The 19,554-nt window shown below is 42.9% G+C and overlaps 1 protein-coding gene across 2 annotated transcripts; it reads right to left on the minus strand.

The window, feature by feature from the left end:
• Window positions 1–937: 937 nt before the first annotated feature.
• LOC139612001 (NLR family CARD domain-containing protein 3-like) lies at window positions 938–19,227 on the minus strand. 2 transcript variants are annotated; one of them, XM_071467121.1, is made up of 13 exons: window positions 17,561–19,224; window positions 17,011–17,173; window positions 16,413–16,532; window positions 12,647–12,778; window positions 12,367–12,534; window positions 11,897–12,010; window positions 10,525–10,603; window positions 10,146–10,368; window positions 8,190–9,990; window positions 7,910–8,083; window positions 7,643–7,816; window positions 3,872–3,918; window positions 938–3,716 (listed from the first exon to the last, which is right to left on the minus strand). In XM_071467121.1, exons 4-13 carry the CDS (start codon window positions 12,733–12,735, stop codon window positions 3,178–3,180), a joined length of 3,408 nt encoding a protein of 1,135 aa, XP_071323222.1. In that variant the 5' UTR covers window positions 12,736–12,778; window positions 16,413–16,532; window positions 17,011–17,173; window positions 17,561–19,224; the 3' UTR covers window positions 938–3,177. The 2 variants fall into 2 exon arrangements, with proteins under 2 accessions (XP_071323222.1, XP_071323223.1); XM_071467122.1 differs by lacking the exon at window positions 12,367–12,534 and having other exon boundaries at window positions 17,561–19,227.
• Window positions 19,228–19,554: the final 327 nt, after the last annotated feature.

The following is a 19,554-nucleotide window of genomic DNA, read 5'->3' on the forward strand; positions in this document are numbered from 1 at the left end:
GCGATGCAGAAGTTCTCCATTACGAGTAAAAGTCCTGCATGAAAAATCCTGAAGTAAATGCACATTAGTATGAAGTATTATCAGCAACATGTAGTTCAAGTATTGAAGTCAAAGTACTGGTTTGGTCCCTGTGAATGATATGTGATTAAATATGACCTCATGAGATGATTCATATTGAAGTATCAGTGTGCCAGCAGCATGTTACCCTTGTAGCTGCTGCAGGTGGAGCTAGTCTGACTCACCTTATACACAGTTTTAGAAACAGGGTCACCAGATAAGTGTGACGGGGGATCAGATGATTCATGGGAAAGCAGAAGTTTTTGTAATACACAACTGACCTTTTGACCTTTTGGATTTGTTTCTCTAATCTTTGATTTCTGTAGAGATATTGGATCATTCAAACATTTACTGAAATGAAACCATGAACCTTTGATGGTAAAAAATTTCAACTCAGACGTCTAAAATGTGACCCTGACCACAAACTGCTTTTTGTGAGACATCAGAAGCCAAAAAGGTTGGAAAGCATTGGTTTCATGTTTAACACTGTGTTGTACATGAGAAGCTTGTTATATTATCCATTGTGTAAAATCTTCCAAATAACTAGTAACTAAAGCTGTCAAATAAATGTAGTAGAGAGGAAGTATAAAGTCACATAAAATGAAAATACTCCAGTAGAGTAAATCTTGCACATATTTGTACTTCAGTGCAGTACTTGAGTAAATGTACTTAATTACTTTCCAACAACTGTCTCTGACAGCGTTCCATCGTGTGTGGTTCTTGTCCTTGTTTGCTTCAGTCTAATAACCACAAAAATGTCACTGTTGCCAATGACACAACCTGCTTGATTTCAAAAAAGTGAAGATATGTTTCATTTGTTCAGCCAGAAATATCAGTCAGTAAACAGCCAGCACACAGACAATCGCTCTTACGTACTGTATGTCCTTCACAAGTATATTTTAATATTCACTGATGTGTCAAGTGATATAACAAATGATGTTGACACTTTTGAATGTAAATGGGTATCAGCAGCCTTACAAAGACAGTATTAGGCGACCTCGTGGTGTTAGTGTGTAACAGTCAACAAAAGCTTCATTCTGATACAACACAGTGCTCCAAGGTGACACAAACTGTTCAATAATTCACCAGTTTCTCCACCCTGGAAAACAGAACATATCAAAAGGTACAAGACTTTGATAATAATAATGGCCAGCTTTTCTCGGTTCTGATTGGTCGACTTAACCAAAGCATCCTATTCCAAAGCCCATGGGCATGACAGTAGCACCCACCTCATGTGACAATGGAAACAGCTAAGGGGGCTTTTGACTAAATGTTTAGGATGGCCATTCTTCATCCACGCTGGAGGATACAATGGTTGTTAAGTGCAGAGCAGGTATTGACGTAGGAGAGGAACACATCAACAAAAATGTCAGCCCTAACACCTCGGTATCTCATCACTGGATCTGGTGAACACGTTGCAGTTCTTCAGTTCTTTGGATTCCTTCAGACTTGATGAGGAGAAAACCTGACGGCCCTTGTCCATACAAGTTGGACTGAAGGAACATTGAACACGGTGGCTGCCTGTCTGTTCTGCCCTCTGTCTGTTCTGCCACAGCCTCCTCCCTGGTCCCTGGGGACCCCTGATGCCTCTTCCTCGGCTCCTCCCTCCGTCTCATTTGCCAGATGTTAGGCATCTGCATACACATGGGAGCACTCATGCACATGAGGGTCGGGATGGGCTGGTCAGGAAAAAAGTCCAAACATGAAGAATCAAATGTTCTTCTCAGGACTGATCCACAGGTGAGGACCTCACACACACAATGAATCTGATGAAGCATTTCTGCAAAACTCGTTCTCTCCCTGTTCTTTCAGACTGATGTAATAAAGCTGTGTCACTGAGGTAAGTCGGTCCGTCATGCACAGTTTTTGGAGGAGTGTGGTCCCCTCCTGGATGTGAACTTAATGTAGATGACATTAGTCAAAAAGAAAAAAATCTGCATCAACAAAAAGAAGAAGAAAATTGGCTTTTTAAGCCCCTGGTTCAAACATTTCACCCCTTCATCAACAATCATTCACATCATGAATTAATGAGGACGTGTTGTTAATTGTATTTGTTAGTGTCAAATATATTGATGCTGAACATGTCAGTAACATGTTTGTTTTCCATCTAAATATCTGATGTTGCAGAATAACCTCCACCTGTGGTAACTCCACCATCATTAGTTCACACTGACCCACCTGAACTGACCTTTACCACAGAGCTGCTGCTAGGGGGCTCCCGCCTATTATAGTCAAATCACATCATCTAATTCAGTGTGTGTGTGTGTGTGTGTGTGTGTGCTATTCAGACACACTGCTGGTTCTATGGTGATGACTTGTGTCAGAGAAATGCACACAGCCTGTGTTCAAAACTGAGCCTTAAAACCAGCCGTCAGGACTTGTGGAACTTTGTGATGTCACAACAAAGCAGTCACTGGCCCAAGCCCCGCCCACCTGGACCCACCATCCAAACTTTGCAGGATTTGGTTTCTCTGAGTGTTTACCTGAAATCTGATTTATTTTTATTGGATCACTCAGAAAACAGGTTTACTAATATACACCCTGAAAAAAGATCACATTAAAATAGAATAATACAGAGAAACAAAAGATATTCTCCAAAGATATTTTGCTCTTAACGTATAAAGTGACAGTTTTTCTCTGTGTTCCAAAAAATGACTGTTCAGGGGAGTCAGGAGCTTTCTAACTCACTCAAAACAGTTTGACAAGTTTCCCTCAGAGCCTTTGAGTTTTCACTTTGGGTGTTGGACTTCAAACTTCACTGAGTCATCTGAGGATCAAACCTAAGTGTAAAACACCTGAAGAGTCTCTAACACTGTGAGACATTTGCTCAGAGACACTGGAGACATCATCTCTAAAAGCTGCTCAGTCTTTACTCCGGGTGCTGGACTTTCTGACGTGATCAGGATCAAACACACCACCTCTAAATGTCTCACCACTTTGAGGCTGTGACAGATTTTCAGTTTTCACTTTGGGTGTTGGACTTCAAATTTCACTGAGTCACCTGAGGATTAAAACCCAGGACCACAAAACCTTTGACAAGTCTTGCAGCAGCTTGAGAGACTGAAACAGAAACAAAATCCAGTTCTTCTCTCTGTTCAACAGAGGCTCTCTCTGCTACACTCAACACAGAGACACTGAGGAACCAGGACTGGCCCAGGACCTCAACCCAAAGCCAAACCCAGGATACAGAGGCTGAGTGAAGGTGGTGTTGAAGGTGTGGAGGTGGATCAGTGAGTCAGAGGAGACTCTGTAGAAGGACAGAGAGCCAGCAGGACAGTCCACATACACTGCTACTCTGTGAGAGATAGAGGAGGAGGAGATATCTGTTCTTATATTATTGTGCCAAACATGGTAAAAACCGTCAGAGCAGTTCATACTCCAGGACTGATGGTCCCCTCCAAACACACAGACTTTACTGTTTCCTTTCCTGCTGATTCCTCTGTAACTCACTGATATATGAACCTCTCCTTTCCACTCGACCTCCCAGTAACAGCGACCAGTCAGACCAGTTCCACACAGCAGCTGGTGACACTGGTCAAATCTGTCTGGATGATCAGGATACGACTGATGCTCCTCCACAAGTGTCATCTTCCTGCTGTCATCAGACAGTTTGATGTTTGTGTTCACTGTGTTTGTGTCGAATGTGAGTTCACAGGAATCTGATGGAGAGAAGGAGACACAGCTGCAGTTATTGATCTATCACCTGATCAGTTATTGACAGTCTGATGATGACTCATGACATCAGTGATGTGACAGTTTGAAGATGGTTGAATGTGCTGCTTTGTTTTCATGAGTCAATGATAAACACACTTACACTTCCTCAGACCTGGTGTCAACCACTGGACTCCAGCAGGCTCCACCCTGAAAGAGGGAGGGGGGTCAGACCAGCACGTTCTCTGTCAGCATGCAGACATGGACATTACATGGCTCTCATACACACATTGTTTCATGATTGTGTTCACAGGAAGTGGAGTCTTTATCTTGTAATTACACGGAGCAGGGAGGAGACATGGAGAAAAGATTTCATCATTTGTTTTCTCCATTTGATCTCAGTTGTGGTGTGAGACACTTTGAGTCTGTGACTCTGAAGATGCACAAACTAATGTCACAGCAAATAAGATGAAGACACAAAAAGGCTCCTTCATGAAAACTATACAGTTGCTGTAGCTTCACTAGACTTCTTCTGCTCCAGCATTTCAAACCCCATGGTTTGTCCTGTGCTCCGGTGACAGAGCTGACAGCAGCAGCTCGGTTCTGTCCCGGCCCCCAGTCTGATTGTGTGTTAGTTCTCTCTGTTAGTTTGGTCAACTGTGACTTTTGATCAGGCCCAGTGCTGCTGTGAGTATGAAATAGATTTGGGTTTTGTTTTGGGGGATGTAAATAGATGAATTCACTTTCTTGTAAATAGCACTGAAGCTGTAGGGGTGAACTGCCATTTATTTTTGATCTGTTTCCTCCTGTTTTTCTTTACCTTAGGGAGCCAGGCTTAGTTGGTGTCTTTAGTTTCCTTTGTTTTCACCTCGGGTTAGTCAGCACTTTCTGGGAGAGACTTTCTTCTGAGTATAGTTTTGGCCTTGGTTCACCCTGAAGTTGTTGCTTCTAACACTTGTAATAAAGGACTTCACTTCCTGACAATACGCTGCTTCCACCGGGGCAGAAACCTCCTTCAGCTTTTATGTTGCGCTCCTATTTCCCTTCACTGGAGCGAAACATCAAGTGATTTGATTTGGGAAGTGGAAGTGATTTGGGTTCAAACAAGTACTTCCTCAACATTAGCTGATCTTCGTTGTCATGGTTACAATAATCACAATGAACGTTCATAGATAGAGCCCTTGAAAGAGAGAGTCGCGTCATCTCCGTTCACTCCAATGGACCATGTTTTTGCAGCAATGGTGGATCATGGAGCGTCTCAATAGTTCCAGGAAGTTAGCAGCAAATAGCAGCAGCACAGTGGAGTAACAACAGAATATACTGTTTGGGACGCATGTTTGAAAGGTAAGACTTGTAAAGAATGTGACTGTATATTATTGGTACAGCTGAATCATGTTAACATGTGCATTAAAGCAGTTTAGTGGTTTCCCCACTAAATTAGAAGATTTAGGGACGTTAACAGATAACAGATTAGACTGAGTTACTGGATATGGATAAGGTCAGCAACACACAACATTAGCCAGGAGCAGCCCATTAATTTTAAAATCCGTTCTCAGAAAGTCATTTCATCCAACGCTGTGGAATTGGAGTAACAGGCTTCTAAACGTGAATTTTTGGGAGGTTAGTTAAATATTAGTTAAATATATCAGTGGGGCCTGTGTGAATATCCATTTTGGAGAACAAGCTACTGTTACACAATAATACAGGAGTGCTGAGTGGACCACGGTGAGATTGAAAACAAAACATGGTATGTTTCAAATAAGCCAGCAATAAGGAATCATAGTAAATGCCTATTATACTGCCACATTATATAAGGAATCAGACTTAAAACAGTGTATTAAATGATTCTATTGAGTTATCATACTGAATACAGAATGTATATTATAAGGACTCATACTGCTGGATTCTGCATCCTGTATGTCAGGGGTGCTACAGGATGAGGAGCAGTGAGGGGACAAATGATGTTGCAGGTGGAGGAGCAGTAACCATGACCTGGATGGCTGAGAATCTTCACAGATGTAGAGTTTGTCGAACCCTTTCTCTCTGTCTTTTTCTTCCTCTCTCAGCACATGAACCAGAGGGGGATTCAGTGGAGCCTGAACATTTTCTGCAGTCAGACAGCACTCTCACTCTGTCTCAACTCCCTGGGTCTTACAAGCGTTTAGTTATGTAAGGTAGCTCCTGCTGACCTGAGCTAAATCCTCAGTGTTCTGACTGAGTGCAGCATCCCCACGCAGCACAATAAACCATGGTCATTCTGACAACAAAAACAGATAAACTTCCCCTGTGAAGGGAAATATTTCAAAATAAAAGCCAGATGATAGAATTGCCATTGCCATTCTATAAAGTGTAAAAATATACAAGCACAGAGAGACAGACAGTTTTGTCTATTTAAAGAACAAATTAAATTTTGGGGGTATATCTGAAATATCTAATATGAATTTCTTCCTTTGAAGTCTGAAGTCTGTTGTATGTTGACGTTCTGTCTAGAATAGAGACTATTAATGTGTAAAATAGCTTCATGATACGTAGTTATGGTTACTTTTCTTACGCTCAATAAAGAGGCTAAAAGCTGTCTACTGCAAATATGATTGTGATCAGAACAATATCAATTTCAATTTGACAGACTGATTTGTCCACTGTAGGACTAATGTACGGCTGAGGACGGATGAATTTCTGAGTCAAAGTTGTTGCGTCTGCAGCAACCAACAACAACAACAACTATAAAAAATTAACATTAGCTTGATCATAGGAGAATATTAACGAATTTGATGAAAGGGTGAACAGTTGGGACTGTTGGGTTTTTCTCTGTAACAAAGTTAGGTCTTGACCTTACCCTGTAAAGTGCCTTGAGATAATGTATTTTATGATTTGGCACTATACAAATAAAATTGAATTGAATTGAACTGAATTGAATTGAATTGGGTTATGGGGACCTCTGCTGGTCACTGTAGACAACACTATTTGGGAAGAACCTACGGTGCATTTCCACATGTTTATTAATGAGGTTATTAATTAAAGTTGACTGTTGATCTCCTCCACTCTGTTTAATCCCAGTGCAGCACATACACACAACAAGCGCTTTAAATGACGATCAGCTGGTGGAGTGTGTGCGTGCACGCGCATCGGTTATATGCAGGGAATGCTGACATGAAACTGGCTGGGCAAATTAAATGTAACATTAATTTAACACTACAAAATGAGAACAATAATCACACACAATGTATCAGCTCTCCACCAGAACAGAGCAGGAAACTGTCACCAGCTGCAGGCAGTGGAAATACAGTGCGCCCATGGGAGAAGAGGGCTGCAGGACGAGCCAAGGCTAACTGGTTAGCAGCAACAAAATTTTCAAATGAAAACAAATAAATAAATTACAGCGCTGTCAAAACGAATAGTCCCTGTGAATTAAGAAAAACAGTGTGACTGGTTGTGACACAATTTGTACACAGAGGAAGCATTGTGCTTGAAAAGTTACGAAACACTCCAGAAAGAAGCGTTAATGTTGTGAAAAGATACAGATCACAAGTTCCACTCAGGACTTTCACAATAAAAGCATGTCTTAAAGCAAAGACCTAAGCAAAAATAGATTTTTATCCATCTGCGCTTGCATAATTTTAGATGGTTTTATTGTTGTTGCTCAGTTGTTATTAGTGCATCAACACTGAACAGGTCTCTACAGTGTTACGACCCTAATGCTGTGGGTCTGGTGTGGTTTTGTGTTGTTGCTCTCTCTCCTGCTCAGGTGTGGCCCCTCCTTTTATGAAACGTTTTATTTTGTTACTTCCCCTCATCCCCTGGTTCCTCATCGGGGAGATAACAGTCTCTGGGATTGTTCTGCTAAAGTAAAGAACTTCTGTACAAATCTGTCATCAGCTGTGACAGAGGAAATGTCTCCAGCTCTTCTCCTCTATCAGACAGTGTCTGTCCATACCTGAGAGAGTCCAGTCTCCAGTCTGGATCCTCCAGTCCAGCAGACAGCTGCTTCACTGCTGAGTCTCCTGGATGATTGTAGCTCAGGTCCAGCTCTCTCAGATGGGAGGGGTTGGAGCTCATAGCTGAGGCCAGAGAAGCACAGCCTTCCTCTGTGATCAGACAACCTGACAGACTGCAGACACAAAAAACCACACACAGGAACCCTCTGTCAACACTTGGAGGTCTGTTAAACAGTCATCAGTTAAACAGGTTGATGAATCCTGACCTGAGAGTTTCCAGTGTACAGTGTGGACTCTCCAGTCCAGCAGACAGCAGCTTCACTCCTGAATCCTGCAGGTTGTTGTTAGTCAGGTCCAGATCTCTCAGGCTAGAGGACTGGGAGCTGAGGACTGAGGACAGAGCTTCACAGCTTCTCTCTGAGAGGTTACAGCCACTCAGTCTACAGAGATGATCATAAGAAATTAAAGAAGAGAGGAATTTATTTTCTCTCCTGTTGAACAGATAGAATTGTCTTTATATAATGATGAATAATAATCTACACTTACACAGCTTTGTTGGAGGCTTTGACCACTGGCAGCAGCCTCAGAAGAGCCTCCTCTGAAGCAGAGTATTTCTTCAGGTCAAACATGTCCAGACCTTCTTCTGATGACAGTAAGATGAAGACCAGAGCTGACCACTGAGCAGGAGACAGTTCATCTGTAGAGAGACGTCCTGAACTCAGGAACTGTTGGATCTGCTCCACTAGAGAACGATCATTCAGTTCATTCAGACAGTGGAACAGGTTGATGATTTTCTCTACAGACAGATTCTCACTCATCTTCTCCTTGATGTACTGGACTGTCTCCTGATTGGTCTGTGAGCCACTTCCTGTCTGTGTCATCAGACCTTGTAGAAGAGTCTGATTGGTCTGCAGTGAAAGACCCAGGAGGAAGCGGAGGAACAAGTCCAGGTGTCCATTTGGACTCTGCAAGACCTTGTCCACAGCTCTCTGGAAAAAGTCTGTTTCTGTAGATTGGACTTTTCCTATGTTTACCTTCTTTGATGTTGTTTGTTCCTCTGACATCAGATTGACTCCGGAGTTGATGAAGGTCATGTGGACATGAAGAGCAGCCAGAAACTCCTGAACACTCAGATGGACGAAGCAGAACACCTTGTCCTGGTACAGCCCTCTCTCCTCTTTAAAGACCTGTGTGAACACTCCTGAGTACACTGAGGCTGCTCTGATATCAATGCCACACTCTGTCAGGTCTGATTCATAGAAGATCAGGTTTCCTTTCTGCAGCTGCTCAAAAGCCAGTTTTCCCAGAGACTCAATCATCTTCCTGGTCTCTGGACTCCAGTGTGGATCTGTCTCAGCTCCTCCATCATACTTGACCTTCTTCAGTTTGGACTGAACCACCAGGAAGTGGATGTACATCTCAGTCAGGGTCATGGGCAGCTCTCCTCCCTCTCTGGTCTTCAACACATCCTCCAGAACTGTAGCAGTGATCCAGCAGAAGACTGGGATGTGGCACATGATGTGGAGGCTTCGTGATGTCTTGATGTGGGAGATGATCTTGCTGGCCTGCTTCTTATCTCTGAGCCTCTTCCTGAAGTACTCCTCCTTCTGTGGGTCAGTGAACCCTCTGACCTCTGTCATCATGTCAACACACTCAGGAGGGATCTGATTGGCTGCTGCAGGTCGCGTGGTTATCCAGAGGCGAGCAGAGGGAAGCAGGTTCCCCCTGATGAGGTTTGTCAGCAGCACGTGCACTGAGGTGGACTCTGTGACATCAGTCAGGATCTCAGTGTTGTGGAAGTCCAGAGGAGGTCGACACTCATCCAGACCGTCAAAGATGAACACAACCTGGAACTGATCAAACCTGCAGATTCCTGCTTCTTTGGTTTGAGTGAAGAAGTGATGAACAAGTTCCACCAAGCTGAACTTTTTCTCTTTCAGCACATTCAGCTCTCTGAAGGTGAAGGGAAATGTGAAGTGTATGTCCTGGTTGGCTTTGTCTTCAGCCCAGTCCAGAGTGAACTTCTGTGTTAAGACTGTTTTCCCAATGCCAGCCACTCCCTTTGTCATCACTCTTCTGATTGGTCCATCTCTTCCAGGTGAGGCTTTAAAGATGTCTTCTTGTCTGATGGTTGTTTCTGGTCTGTGTGGTTTCCTGGATGCTGTTTCAATCTGTCTGATCTCATGTTCATCATTGACCTCTCCAGCCCCTCCCTCTGTGATGAAGAGCTCTGTGTAGATCTGATTCAGATAGTTTGGTTCTCCTGCTTTAGAGATCCCCTCAAACACACACTGGAACTTCTCCTTCAGCTCAGATTTAAGTCGATGTTGACAAACTGCAGGAGTTCCTGAATGAAGATAAAAGAAACAAGATTCAGCAAGAAAATATAACATTTTAATTCCCATAAAGAATACATATATGAACATATTTCCCTGATGTGTTGAAACATTAGTAAATGTCTCATTTCTCCATCATGTTGAATCTTTAGAGAAATCCTCTTACTGATCTGCAGACGGTTAGCCAGCTCCTCCTGCTTCATCCTCCTCAGGAAGTTCACTGTGATCTTCACTAATGCCTCTCTGGTGCTCCTCTGCTCTTCATCCTCACCATCCAACACTTCATCCTCCCTCTGGCTCTCTAAGCATTCTGGGTAATCTGGACCCAGAAGCTTCTGGATCTTCTTCAGCTCGTTCTTCACAAAAGTGACCATGTTCTCCTCCAGAAGCTGGAACAGGAAACTACATGAGTGACAGCATCAAACTAAAACCATGGAGCCAAACATCAGATCCATGTTGGACAGACTGACAATCCACTGGTCTAAAAGTGCAGCATGGAGATGATTGTGAGCAGATGTGAAAGTAGTTGTTGTACATGCACAGACCATAAATATGGAGTCCAGGTGTGTTTGATGCTGCTGGGCAGATTGACCCCTGGGAACCTCTGAGCTCTCCTGGTCCACTCTGTGGAGGAATCATGAAGAATGAGCTCACATTATGTCTGTCCACACAGAGACAGACACAAGCTGAAGGTCCATGAAGTGATGGTTGGATGTGAACAGTGAGTCAGACCACTCCCTGTATTGGTAAAGGTTTACTAGTCCTGCTGATCCCACTGAGAATCAAAAGCTCAGTCTGCAGCTGTTTGCAGCTTCCAGCTCAGCTCTCACCAACCCTCCATACAGCTCTCCCTCCTTCACTGCTGAAGAGCCCTGAAGCAAGGCACCTAGACCTTCCAGCTGCTCCAGTGGAGCTGCTCACTGTCTGTTTGTGTCAGACTGGTTGTACTGGGCAGCTCCCAGTATGAAAACAAAAGTGAGTCACCCTCACTGTCTGGTCACTTTTATGTATAAAGTGTATGTACATGTATTTTCTCACAGCACACAGAGCTGGTCAGTCGACTGCTCATTGATGAACTTCTTCAGTCCACTTGTTGACTAGAAGTAGTTGTGGTTTGACTTGGCATCACATTATTCACAGCACAGGATACGGGACAAAATGCTGCGTCCTGTATTGAACCAATAGGGGACAATCCCATAATATACGGGATAGGTGGCGACCCTCGTGGGAAACCTCAAGGTAGCCTCCAAGAGGACAGGTGGTTCTTGTGCGTACTATGAAATATAATCCTTTACATCCACCTCCCTCACTGATTGGTCAGCTGTGTGCAGGTGAGAAAGTAGGCGGGGTTTGACTTTGGGACTTTCTCTCTTCACACAAACTATTTCTGTCACTTTTCATGTGAACAACTGAGGTCAACACATGATATTTGTAAAAATGATGATGATGTGATTTTTGTTGGGGCTTGTACCAAACAAACATGTTCCTTTACATCTGGAGAATATGATTTGTAGGTCGGGGCGTCTCTGCAGCACCACAACACTTATGGTGCTAACGATGCACAACAACGTTGTGACACATTTTACCTTCATCAGAAAAACTGCAGCTCCGGTGATTTGGATGTTGCACTTGGCCATATTGTGATTTGGATCATATTTGGATTGATTGTTCAGCCCTAGTCAACACTGTGAATGTCTTCCAGGACAGACTGTCTGAACTTGGCAGACGTTATCTCCATATTTAAACCACATCACGTCTCCCCCCTCTCTATGATGGCCACAGTTTGACCTCCACCTTCCAGTGTGGACGTTCACAACAGACAGAAACACTCTGATTTCAGACCTGGTCCAACAACACGTTGGACCAAACTACTTCTTTTCTACAATAACATAAGTTTTACTGTCAGTTACAGCTTACATCTGATCAGCTGATGGACGTCCTCCTTTAAAGTCAATGTCCCAGTCCTTTGACCGGTCGCTCTTTAAAGACAGACAGCTGGGTTCAGGAGAGTCTGGTCTCTGCTGCTGGATCCTGAAACAACAACACAACTGATTAATGTGCACGTTGAATAAAAACTGATGAAAAATATGTTCAATCTTTGAATAAACACAACAACTCATTTTTAGTGTGAAAAGACTTTGTGTCAGTTTGAAATTCTGACCTTTGATCAACAGATTGTCTGAAATCTAAATGATGGAGCAGTGATGTGAGTGCTGAGCTCTGACATGGAGAAGAGTCATGGACCATTAGACCCTGTTCAGAGCTGGCATTAAAACCTATTTCATATTCATATATTTCACATATTTTATGATCCGACCACAAGTGGACAGCTCTTAGCATGTCAACCACTGTTAATGTTAATGAAGTTAATGTTAGTAACAGCGTACCTCATTGCAGCAGACGTCTGTCCTTTTTTAAAATAAATGATGCGTTCATTTGACCTGTCACTATTCATGGACACACAGCTGGGTTCAGGTGCAGGTCCACGTCTAAGTCCAGGTCCAGGTCTAAGTCCAGGTCCAGCAGAGTCTGGTGTGTCCTGCTGCTGCTCTGGGCTTCAACACAGCACACAAACAGCTTTAAGTGTGAATAATGATGGAGCAGTGATCTGAGTGCTGAGCTCTGACATGGAGAAGAGTCATGGACAGTTAGAGATCCTCATCTCACCTCTGAGCTCTGGTCTGGCTCTCATGGTCCCCACACAGAGTGGTTTTAGAGGGAGGGGCTCCCTCCTCTCTGTCCTCACACTGATCCATGCTGCTGGATTCACATCCACATCAGCTCACACACACTTTCTACCTTCATGTGGAGACAAACACAAATCATTCATCTGCACATCAACTGAAATTAACATCATTTCTCCTGTAAAAATATCGGCTGCTCCTCCACTGACTGACTCTTCTTCTCTGGTTCATATCAGTGTCAGCTGTATTCAGTCAGCAGTGTGAGGAAGAGGAAGCTGCTGTACTTCTACTACCAGTCCACTAGATGGAGTCATGAAGCTGCAGCCCAGCTCACACACGATGGACCAACATTGACATCCACTGACACACAGAAGGACTGAGATCAACTGATTGGATCTGACATTGATCCAACAATATGGAATCAATAATCAATAAAGTCTCAGTAAAGTCCTGACATCAACATGACATGTTCAGTACTGATCAGTGATAGGGAGTAATAGTCAGTATTGATCAGTGATAGAGAGTAATCGCCAGTATTGATCAGTGATATGGAGTAATAGTCAGTATTGATCAGTGATATGTAGTATCAGTCAGTATTGATCAGGCACGTGCACAGATAGACTTTTTTTTTTCTAATGTCATATCCAGGTTTTTAAATTTGGCCCGTGGCATCAGTTCTCATCTAAATGCCTGTTGTCCAACAACTGTATTTGAGTTCTGTTTCTGTGAGACACATGAGCCCCTGCCCCTCCCTCCTCAGCTCCCTCATTACAGCCTCCACAGTTACAGGTGAGAGCTCTGTAGGAACTAAGCTGAAAATTCTACAAAAAATAAGCAGAACATCACGTTTAACTATGAACACTTTACTTAACAACTGCACATCATGAATTGACAACACACAACACTGCACTGTTCCTTTCACTTGTGCCAGTGCCCATTTCTTTCTCTCTATCTCTGGATTTTACAACACTGCTTTCTGGCACTTTGAACTCTTGTCAGAACATCACTGCCACTTTGTGACATGTATTAGTCGCTGTACATAAATTGTAACTCCTCTTACAAAGAAATAATTTCGCATCTTTAATATCCAACCTTTATAATTATGGTTGAACCATATGAGTTACTGTATCAATGAATTAATGATACAATAAGCTCTCCATAGCAGCACTTCTCACTGACCTGCCTTCACTGGTGACAACCAGGTAACGAGAGTGTTGGTCATCCTACTGTTTGTCACTGTTGTGAAATTAAACTATTAAATGTGGCTCATTACAGACAGTCTAGGTCAGGCAATAGTCCTAAAATAAGCTTAACAACAAGACTAGCCAAAACATATATGGACCTATGGTCAAATGTTGACTTTATTACCTGGACATCATCTGACAAAATTGTCAAACACATAAATAGAAGACAAAGACTGAGCTGTGACTTCGACTGTATTCACTGATAAAACACTCGCTAAGAGAGAAAGTTAAAAGAGACACAATATCTTTCTTATTGTGTCTCTCACGCAGAGCACAGCCTCAGTCTGGATCCACTCCAGTTTTCAACTACAGATTCTACTCAGACAGTATCCAGGGCCTTTATTTACCCCCTTTTTCACTGGACGGGAAAGAAAATCCTTGTGTGGATTGTGTGGATGAACGTTACACGGCTTAGAGAAGGTAAGAACCGAATATATTTACGTCTACCGGATGGTAAACGCTGTATGAAGTCGTGATAAATCATGGGGTGTAAAACAACTGAGCTGTTATTGACGCTGGTTGAGGCAGGCTGTTAATTAAAGTTAAAGTCATTCACGTTTGCTGGCAAGGAGTGGTTGCTTGAAACAAAAGTTAACCAGTGGCAACGTATCGGCCAAACATTAAGTATTACGATAAAATAACTGTTTTTAAATGTATCAAGGTGAGGTGGATTCATGTTAACGTTGATGGTGAGTTTTTTTGTCCAATGTAAAACTGTGCAACAATGTGGGGGAGGGGTGGTGGCGTCTCCGTTTAATCAGGCTTATACTCTCCTGTGTTAGCCTCTCTGCATTGGCTCCCTGTAAACTCCAGGATAGAATTTAAAATCCTCCTCCTCACCTACAAAGCCATTAATGGTCAGGCACCATCGTACCTTGGAGCGCTTATAGTTCCCTATTTTCCCAATAGGACACTTCGCTCTCTAAATGCAGGTCAACTTGTGGTTCCCAGAGTTTGTAAGAGTAGAATGGGGGGCAGAGCCTTCAGCTATCAGGCTCCTCTCCTGTGGAACCAGCTCCCAGTGTGGGTTCGGGAGGCAGACCCCCTCTCTACCTTTAAGATCAGGCTTCAAACTGTCCTGTTTAGTAAAGCTTATAGTTAGGGCTGGCTCGGGTATGTCCTGACCCATCCCTTAGTTATGCTGCTATAGAGCTAGACTGCTGGGGGATTCCCATGATTCACTGGGGGCTCTCTCTCTATTTCTGTCTCTCTCCCTCTCTCTCTCTTGATTACTTTATGCCATTAACTTTGTATTTTTTCTCTCTCCCGTAGTTTGTGCTTCTCCTCTCTCTCCCTCTCTCTGTCCTCATTCTGCAGGTCTCTCTGCCTCTGGAGCAGCAGGATCCAGATCCACCACTACTCATCTTTACTATTAACCACTGTTACCTGTCATTATTATTGATAACACCATTACCTACACAGCTATTCCTGGTCTCTCTCTCTCTTTCCTCCTCCCTCCTCCCCCCACCCCCCATTTTTTATCTCCTCCTAAACCCAACCAGTCAAGGCAGACGGCCGCCCACCCTGAGCCCGGTTCTGTTGGAGGTTTCTTCCTGTTAAAAGGGAGTTTTTCCTCCCCCCTGTCGCCAAGCGCTTGCTCGTTGTGGGAACTGTTGGGTTTTTCTCTGTAACAAAGTAAGGTCTTGACCTGACCCTGTAAAGTGCCTTGAGATAATGTATATTATGATTTGGCGCTATACAAATAAAATTGAATTGAATTGAATTGAAACGCTCCTCCTGCTTTAATAAAGGAGAACTGCATGGAAAAGCCGATGAATGAAAAGCCCATCTCCTTCTCCATTCTCATAAATATCTGGTTTATCATTATGGAAAATAAGAGACTTACTCTGCTCCCCTGAGGAGTTCCATTTTCAACAACACATTCCCTTCAGTGTTTTTTCACAATTCTAACTTGTATTGATCTTCTTTACAAAGTCTTTAATCCATCCATATGTTCTCCCCTTGATATCTGACTGAGAGAGTTTGATTAATAATCCTTCTCCCCATATGCACGTGCACAGGTAGACCTCAGGTGATGCTCAAGCACCTGCCCTTTAGGCCTCTGACCAGATGCCAACCCTTATTTGTTTTTCTAATGTTATATTGAAGTGATTAAATGTGGCTTGTGCCCTCAGTTCTCATCAGAAAGCTGTTGAACTGACTGACGACTCCCTCTGAGTTCTGTTTCTCCAAACCCATGAGCCCCTGCCCTTCCCTCTTCAGCTCCCCTCATCACAGCCTCAGTCTGAGAGGGAAACACTGACTGTGAGCTCACACACACAAGAGTCAGGACAAACAAGCTGCTCAAGAGACACACACACACACACACACACACACACACACACACACACTCACACACACACACACACACACACAAGTTTTCCTCTCAGAGTCTCTGTGTGGACAGAAGTTCACTGTGACTCTTCTTCCCTCCACAGTCCACAGGGACAAACTGACTCAGAGACTTTGACAGTAAAATAATAATAATGTTGTGTTAACACTCACCTGCCTCAGCCTTCAGTTTCCCTCCTTCTGCTCCGTCCACTTCAAATGGAGTCTGAGTTCACTGAACACTTTCACTTTCAGCTGCTCCTCCCCTCTGCAGCTACAGGAAGTCACATGACTCTCTCTGTGTGTGTGTGTGTGTGTGTGTGTGTGTGTGTGTGTGTGTGTGTGTGTGTGTGTGTGTGTGTGTGTGTGTGTGTGTTAAAAACAGGTTTGACATGTTCCACCATCATTTATTAAAAACAGACTCTACCTTATTCACCTTCACATGAAAAAACAAGTCTCACTATTGCAACAGAATTATCTTGATTTCCATTCATCTAATATCATTTTCAGGTTGAACTGGATCAAACATTATATTAAGAATAAAGATGTCATGACCTGCTCTTTGTTTGACAGTTGTTGAACATGGTCTGGAGTCTTGGACTTTGGTTTATTTCCTGTTTTATTTTGTAATCACTTACCTTGTGTGCCCACTGTTGTTTTACTTCCTGTCTTTGGCTCCATCCACTCTGCTACATTTTAGTTTTAAACTCTTCTGACAATACAACAATAAAAAAAACAACAGTGTAGAATCTCAGTGTTTATCTGAGCTTACCTTTGGTGAAATGTGTGAACTCTGATGGTTGCCAGTGTTTGCCCTCCCCAGGGACGGAGGCACATTTGATTGTACAGATCCACAATCTGCTCCTCTCTGGGTTTTCTTTCTCTGACAGGATTCTGTAGAAGCACAAGTCAGACTTGTCTCCTCGTCAGTCAGTCTGAGAGGGAAACCAGTAACACTGACTGTGAGCTCACACACACAGGAATCAGGACAAACAAGCTGCTCAAGAGACACACCCAGGAACACACACACACACACACACACACACACACACACACACACACACACACACACACACACACCTACGCATGCATGCACGCAAACACACTCTCTCTACCTTCTTCACTTTTCTATAAAAACAAGTCTCACTATTTCAACAGAATTATCTTGATTTCCATTCATCTAATATCATTTTCAGGTTGAACTGGATCAAACATTATATTAAGAATAAAGATGTCATGACCTGCTCTTTGTATGACAGTTGTTGAACATGGTCTGGAGTCTTGGACTTTGGTTTATTTCCATTTTTTTTGTAATTACTTACCTTGTGTGACCACTGTTGTTTTACTTCCTGTCTTTGGCTCCATCCACTCTGCAACATTTTAGTTTGAAACTCATCTCTTCTTCTCTGTTTCCTCCTCCGTCCTCTCTCCTCCAGAGTCTTCAGCCTCTAAAACAGAGACTGTCAGAAATGCTGCTGGACCTGTTTTATTTTGAAAACTCCAGACCTTTGGAAACGATGACATAGACACCCATGCTGGCTCCTGATTGGCTCTTATCTGCCTGGACTACAAGGGCAATCTGATTCCAGATTGCTGTTTTCAGTCACTGTTCACATTAGTCTGTGGAGGACAATTTAATAAGAAAGAAAAATAAAATCTCACTGAATCAAATGTAGTTTACTACAACTCAGTGTCAACCTTGAGTCAGATTTATTTCCTCAGTCCACTCAGAGGAAAGGCAGCCCTGAGATAAATGGGAACATGTCTTCATACAAAAATAAAAACTGTTGCAAATAGAAACTGAAAAGTGCAAAACTTCAAATCACTTCAATTCAAACTTCACATAAAAATACATGAAGTAAAGTGAAACAAGAGCTGCCAGAGTTCACTGTAAAGTGCTTTCATCAGGTCAGAGACAAACTGCTGGAGCCAGGAAGAAAGAAAAGAGGGATTCAGCTTTGGCCTCCACAGACAAGAAGTTTCCAAACTGCTGGACAATTATCACCTGTCATAAAAAAGATAACACAAAATAAATAACAAAATTAATGAATGTAAAGCAACAACTTACTGAATCAGACAATCACATGTTTTGACCAGATTATTTAATGCTTGCTACTTTCAAGAGTACAGATCAGTTTCATTACAAATACTCTTTTTGTTTACATGAGTGATTGTGTAACAAGATGAGGAAACAGCAGATTATGTTGAAAATCAAGCATTTTTCTGAGCTAGAAAACAAAACATTTAAAATGAAGCATCTTCTAAACTTTCAGGAGTTTGTATGAATCCTGAACTTCATTCCTGCAGACTGGTGAACCCCTCTCTCCCTTCAGAACAACTGCTGCTGACTGTTCACACTGAACACTGAGCATTGTTCATGAACTATCTCACGACGACTGTCCATCAAATAAAGCTGCTCAGAGACTGAGTGGGCTCTTTACTGCGACGTGTTTGTACAAATCCATCACTTTGTCCAGTTGACTTCTGACTGTTTATTAGAAAGCTTCAATCAAAGTACAACGTTAAACAGAAAATATCGGAGCCTGCTCACCCTCTTTGTCACAAAAAACCTGCCACTCAAATGGACGGGCAAAAAAACCACACCCCCACAGCCTGCCACCGGAAATGATAGTCAAATCAACACGCAGCCTAAACAAAATGAACAACACAGGCTCCTCCGACCTGAGTGGGTGAGTGACCTTAACCATTATGTTAAGATATAATGACAATACAACAATAAAAATACAACAGTGTAGAATCTCAGTGTTTACCTGAACTTACCTTTGGTGAAATGTGTGAACTCTGATGGTTGCCAGTGTTTGCCCTCCCCAGGGACGGAGGCACATTTGATTGTACAGATCCACAATCTCCTCCTCTCTGGGTTTTCTTTCTCTGACAGGATTCTGTAGAAGCACAAGTCAGACTTGTCTCCTCGTCTGTTGGTGCATCCAGCTGCACAAAGACTGTTCTGGCCAAATGAACCAAAGAACCTTGTAATGGAAGGAAGCATTGGGTGCGTTGGAGATGGACGTAAGCTGACTTCACCTGACTTGATAGTCAACGTGATCTACCAGTGACTGCAGGGGTGGAGTATAAAACCACTGCAATATGTCAGACTGATTTATGTCAACATGTCAGACCGTTTAGCAAAACCTATAAACTCTGTTTACTCACCCGAACACGTGGTTCTGAAACATTTTCAGGCCAAAGACCAGTTTACACCAGTCTCTGACACATGAAATTACATTTAATAGGGATGTCGCGACAACCACTGCAGTACCAAATGGTACGTTTTTTTTTTCCCTTCAGTGTTGTA

The sequence above is a fragment of the Trachinotus anak genome, unplaced genomic scaffold (assembly GCF_046630095.1).
Source record: "Trachinotus anak isolate AG129_WGS33_773 ecotype Australia unplaced genomic scaffold, CSIRO_AGI_Tana_v1 ptg000029l, whole genome shotgun sequence".
In the NCBI taxonomy this organism is placed as follows: Eukaryota; Metazoa; Chordata; class Actinopteri; order Carangiformes; family Carangidae; genus Trachinotus; species Trachinotus anak.

What these genes read in the sequence shown, in the direction of transcription:
- LOC139612001 (XM_071467121.1), bottom strand. Translation starts at nt 12,735, where the DNA reads ATGGATCAGTGTGAGGACAGAGAGGAGGGAGCCCCTCCCTCTAAAACC. An exon ending in CAGACGTCTGCTGCAATGAG is followed by an intron (nt 12,011 to 12,366) that starts GTACGCTGTTAC and finishes TTGTTGTTTCAG; the next exon opens with GATCCAGCAGCAGAGACCAG. An exon ending in TGTACACTGGAAACTCTCAG is followed by an intron (nt 7,817 to 7,909) that starts GTCAGGATTCAT and finishes TTGTGTCTGCAG; the next exon opens with TCTGTCAGGTTGTCTGATCA.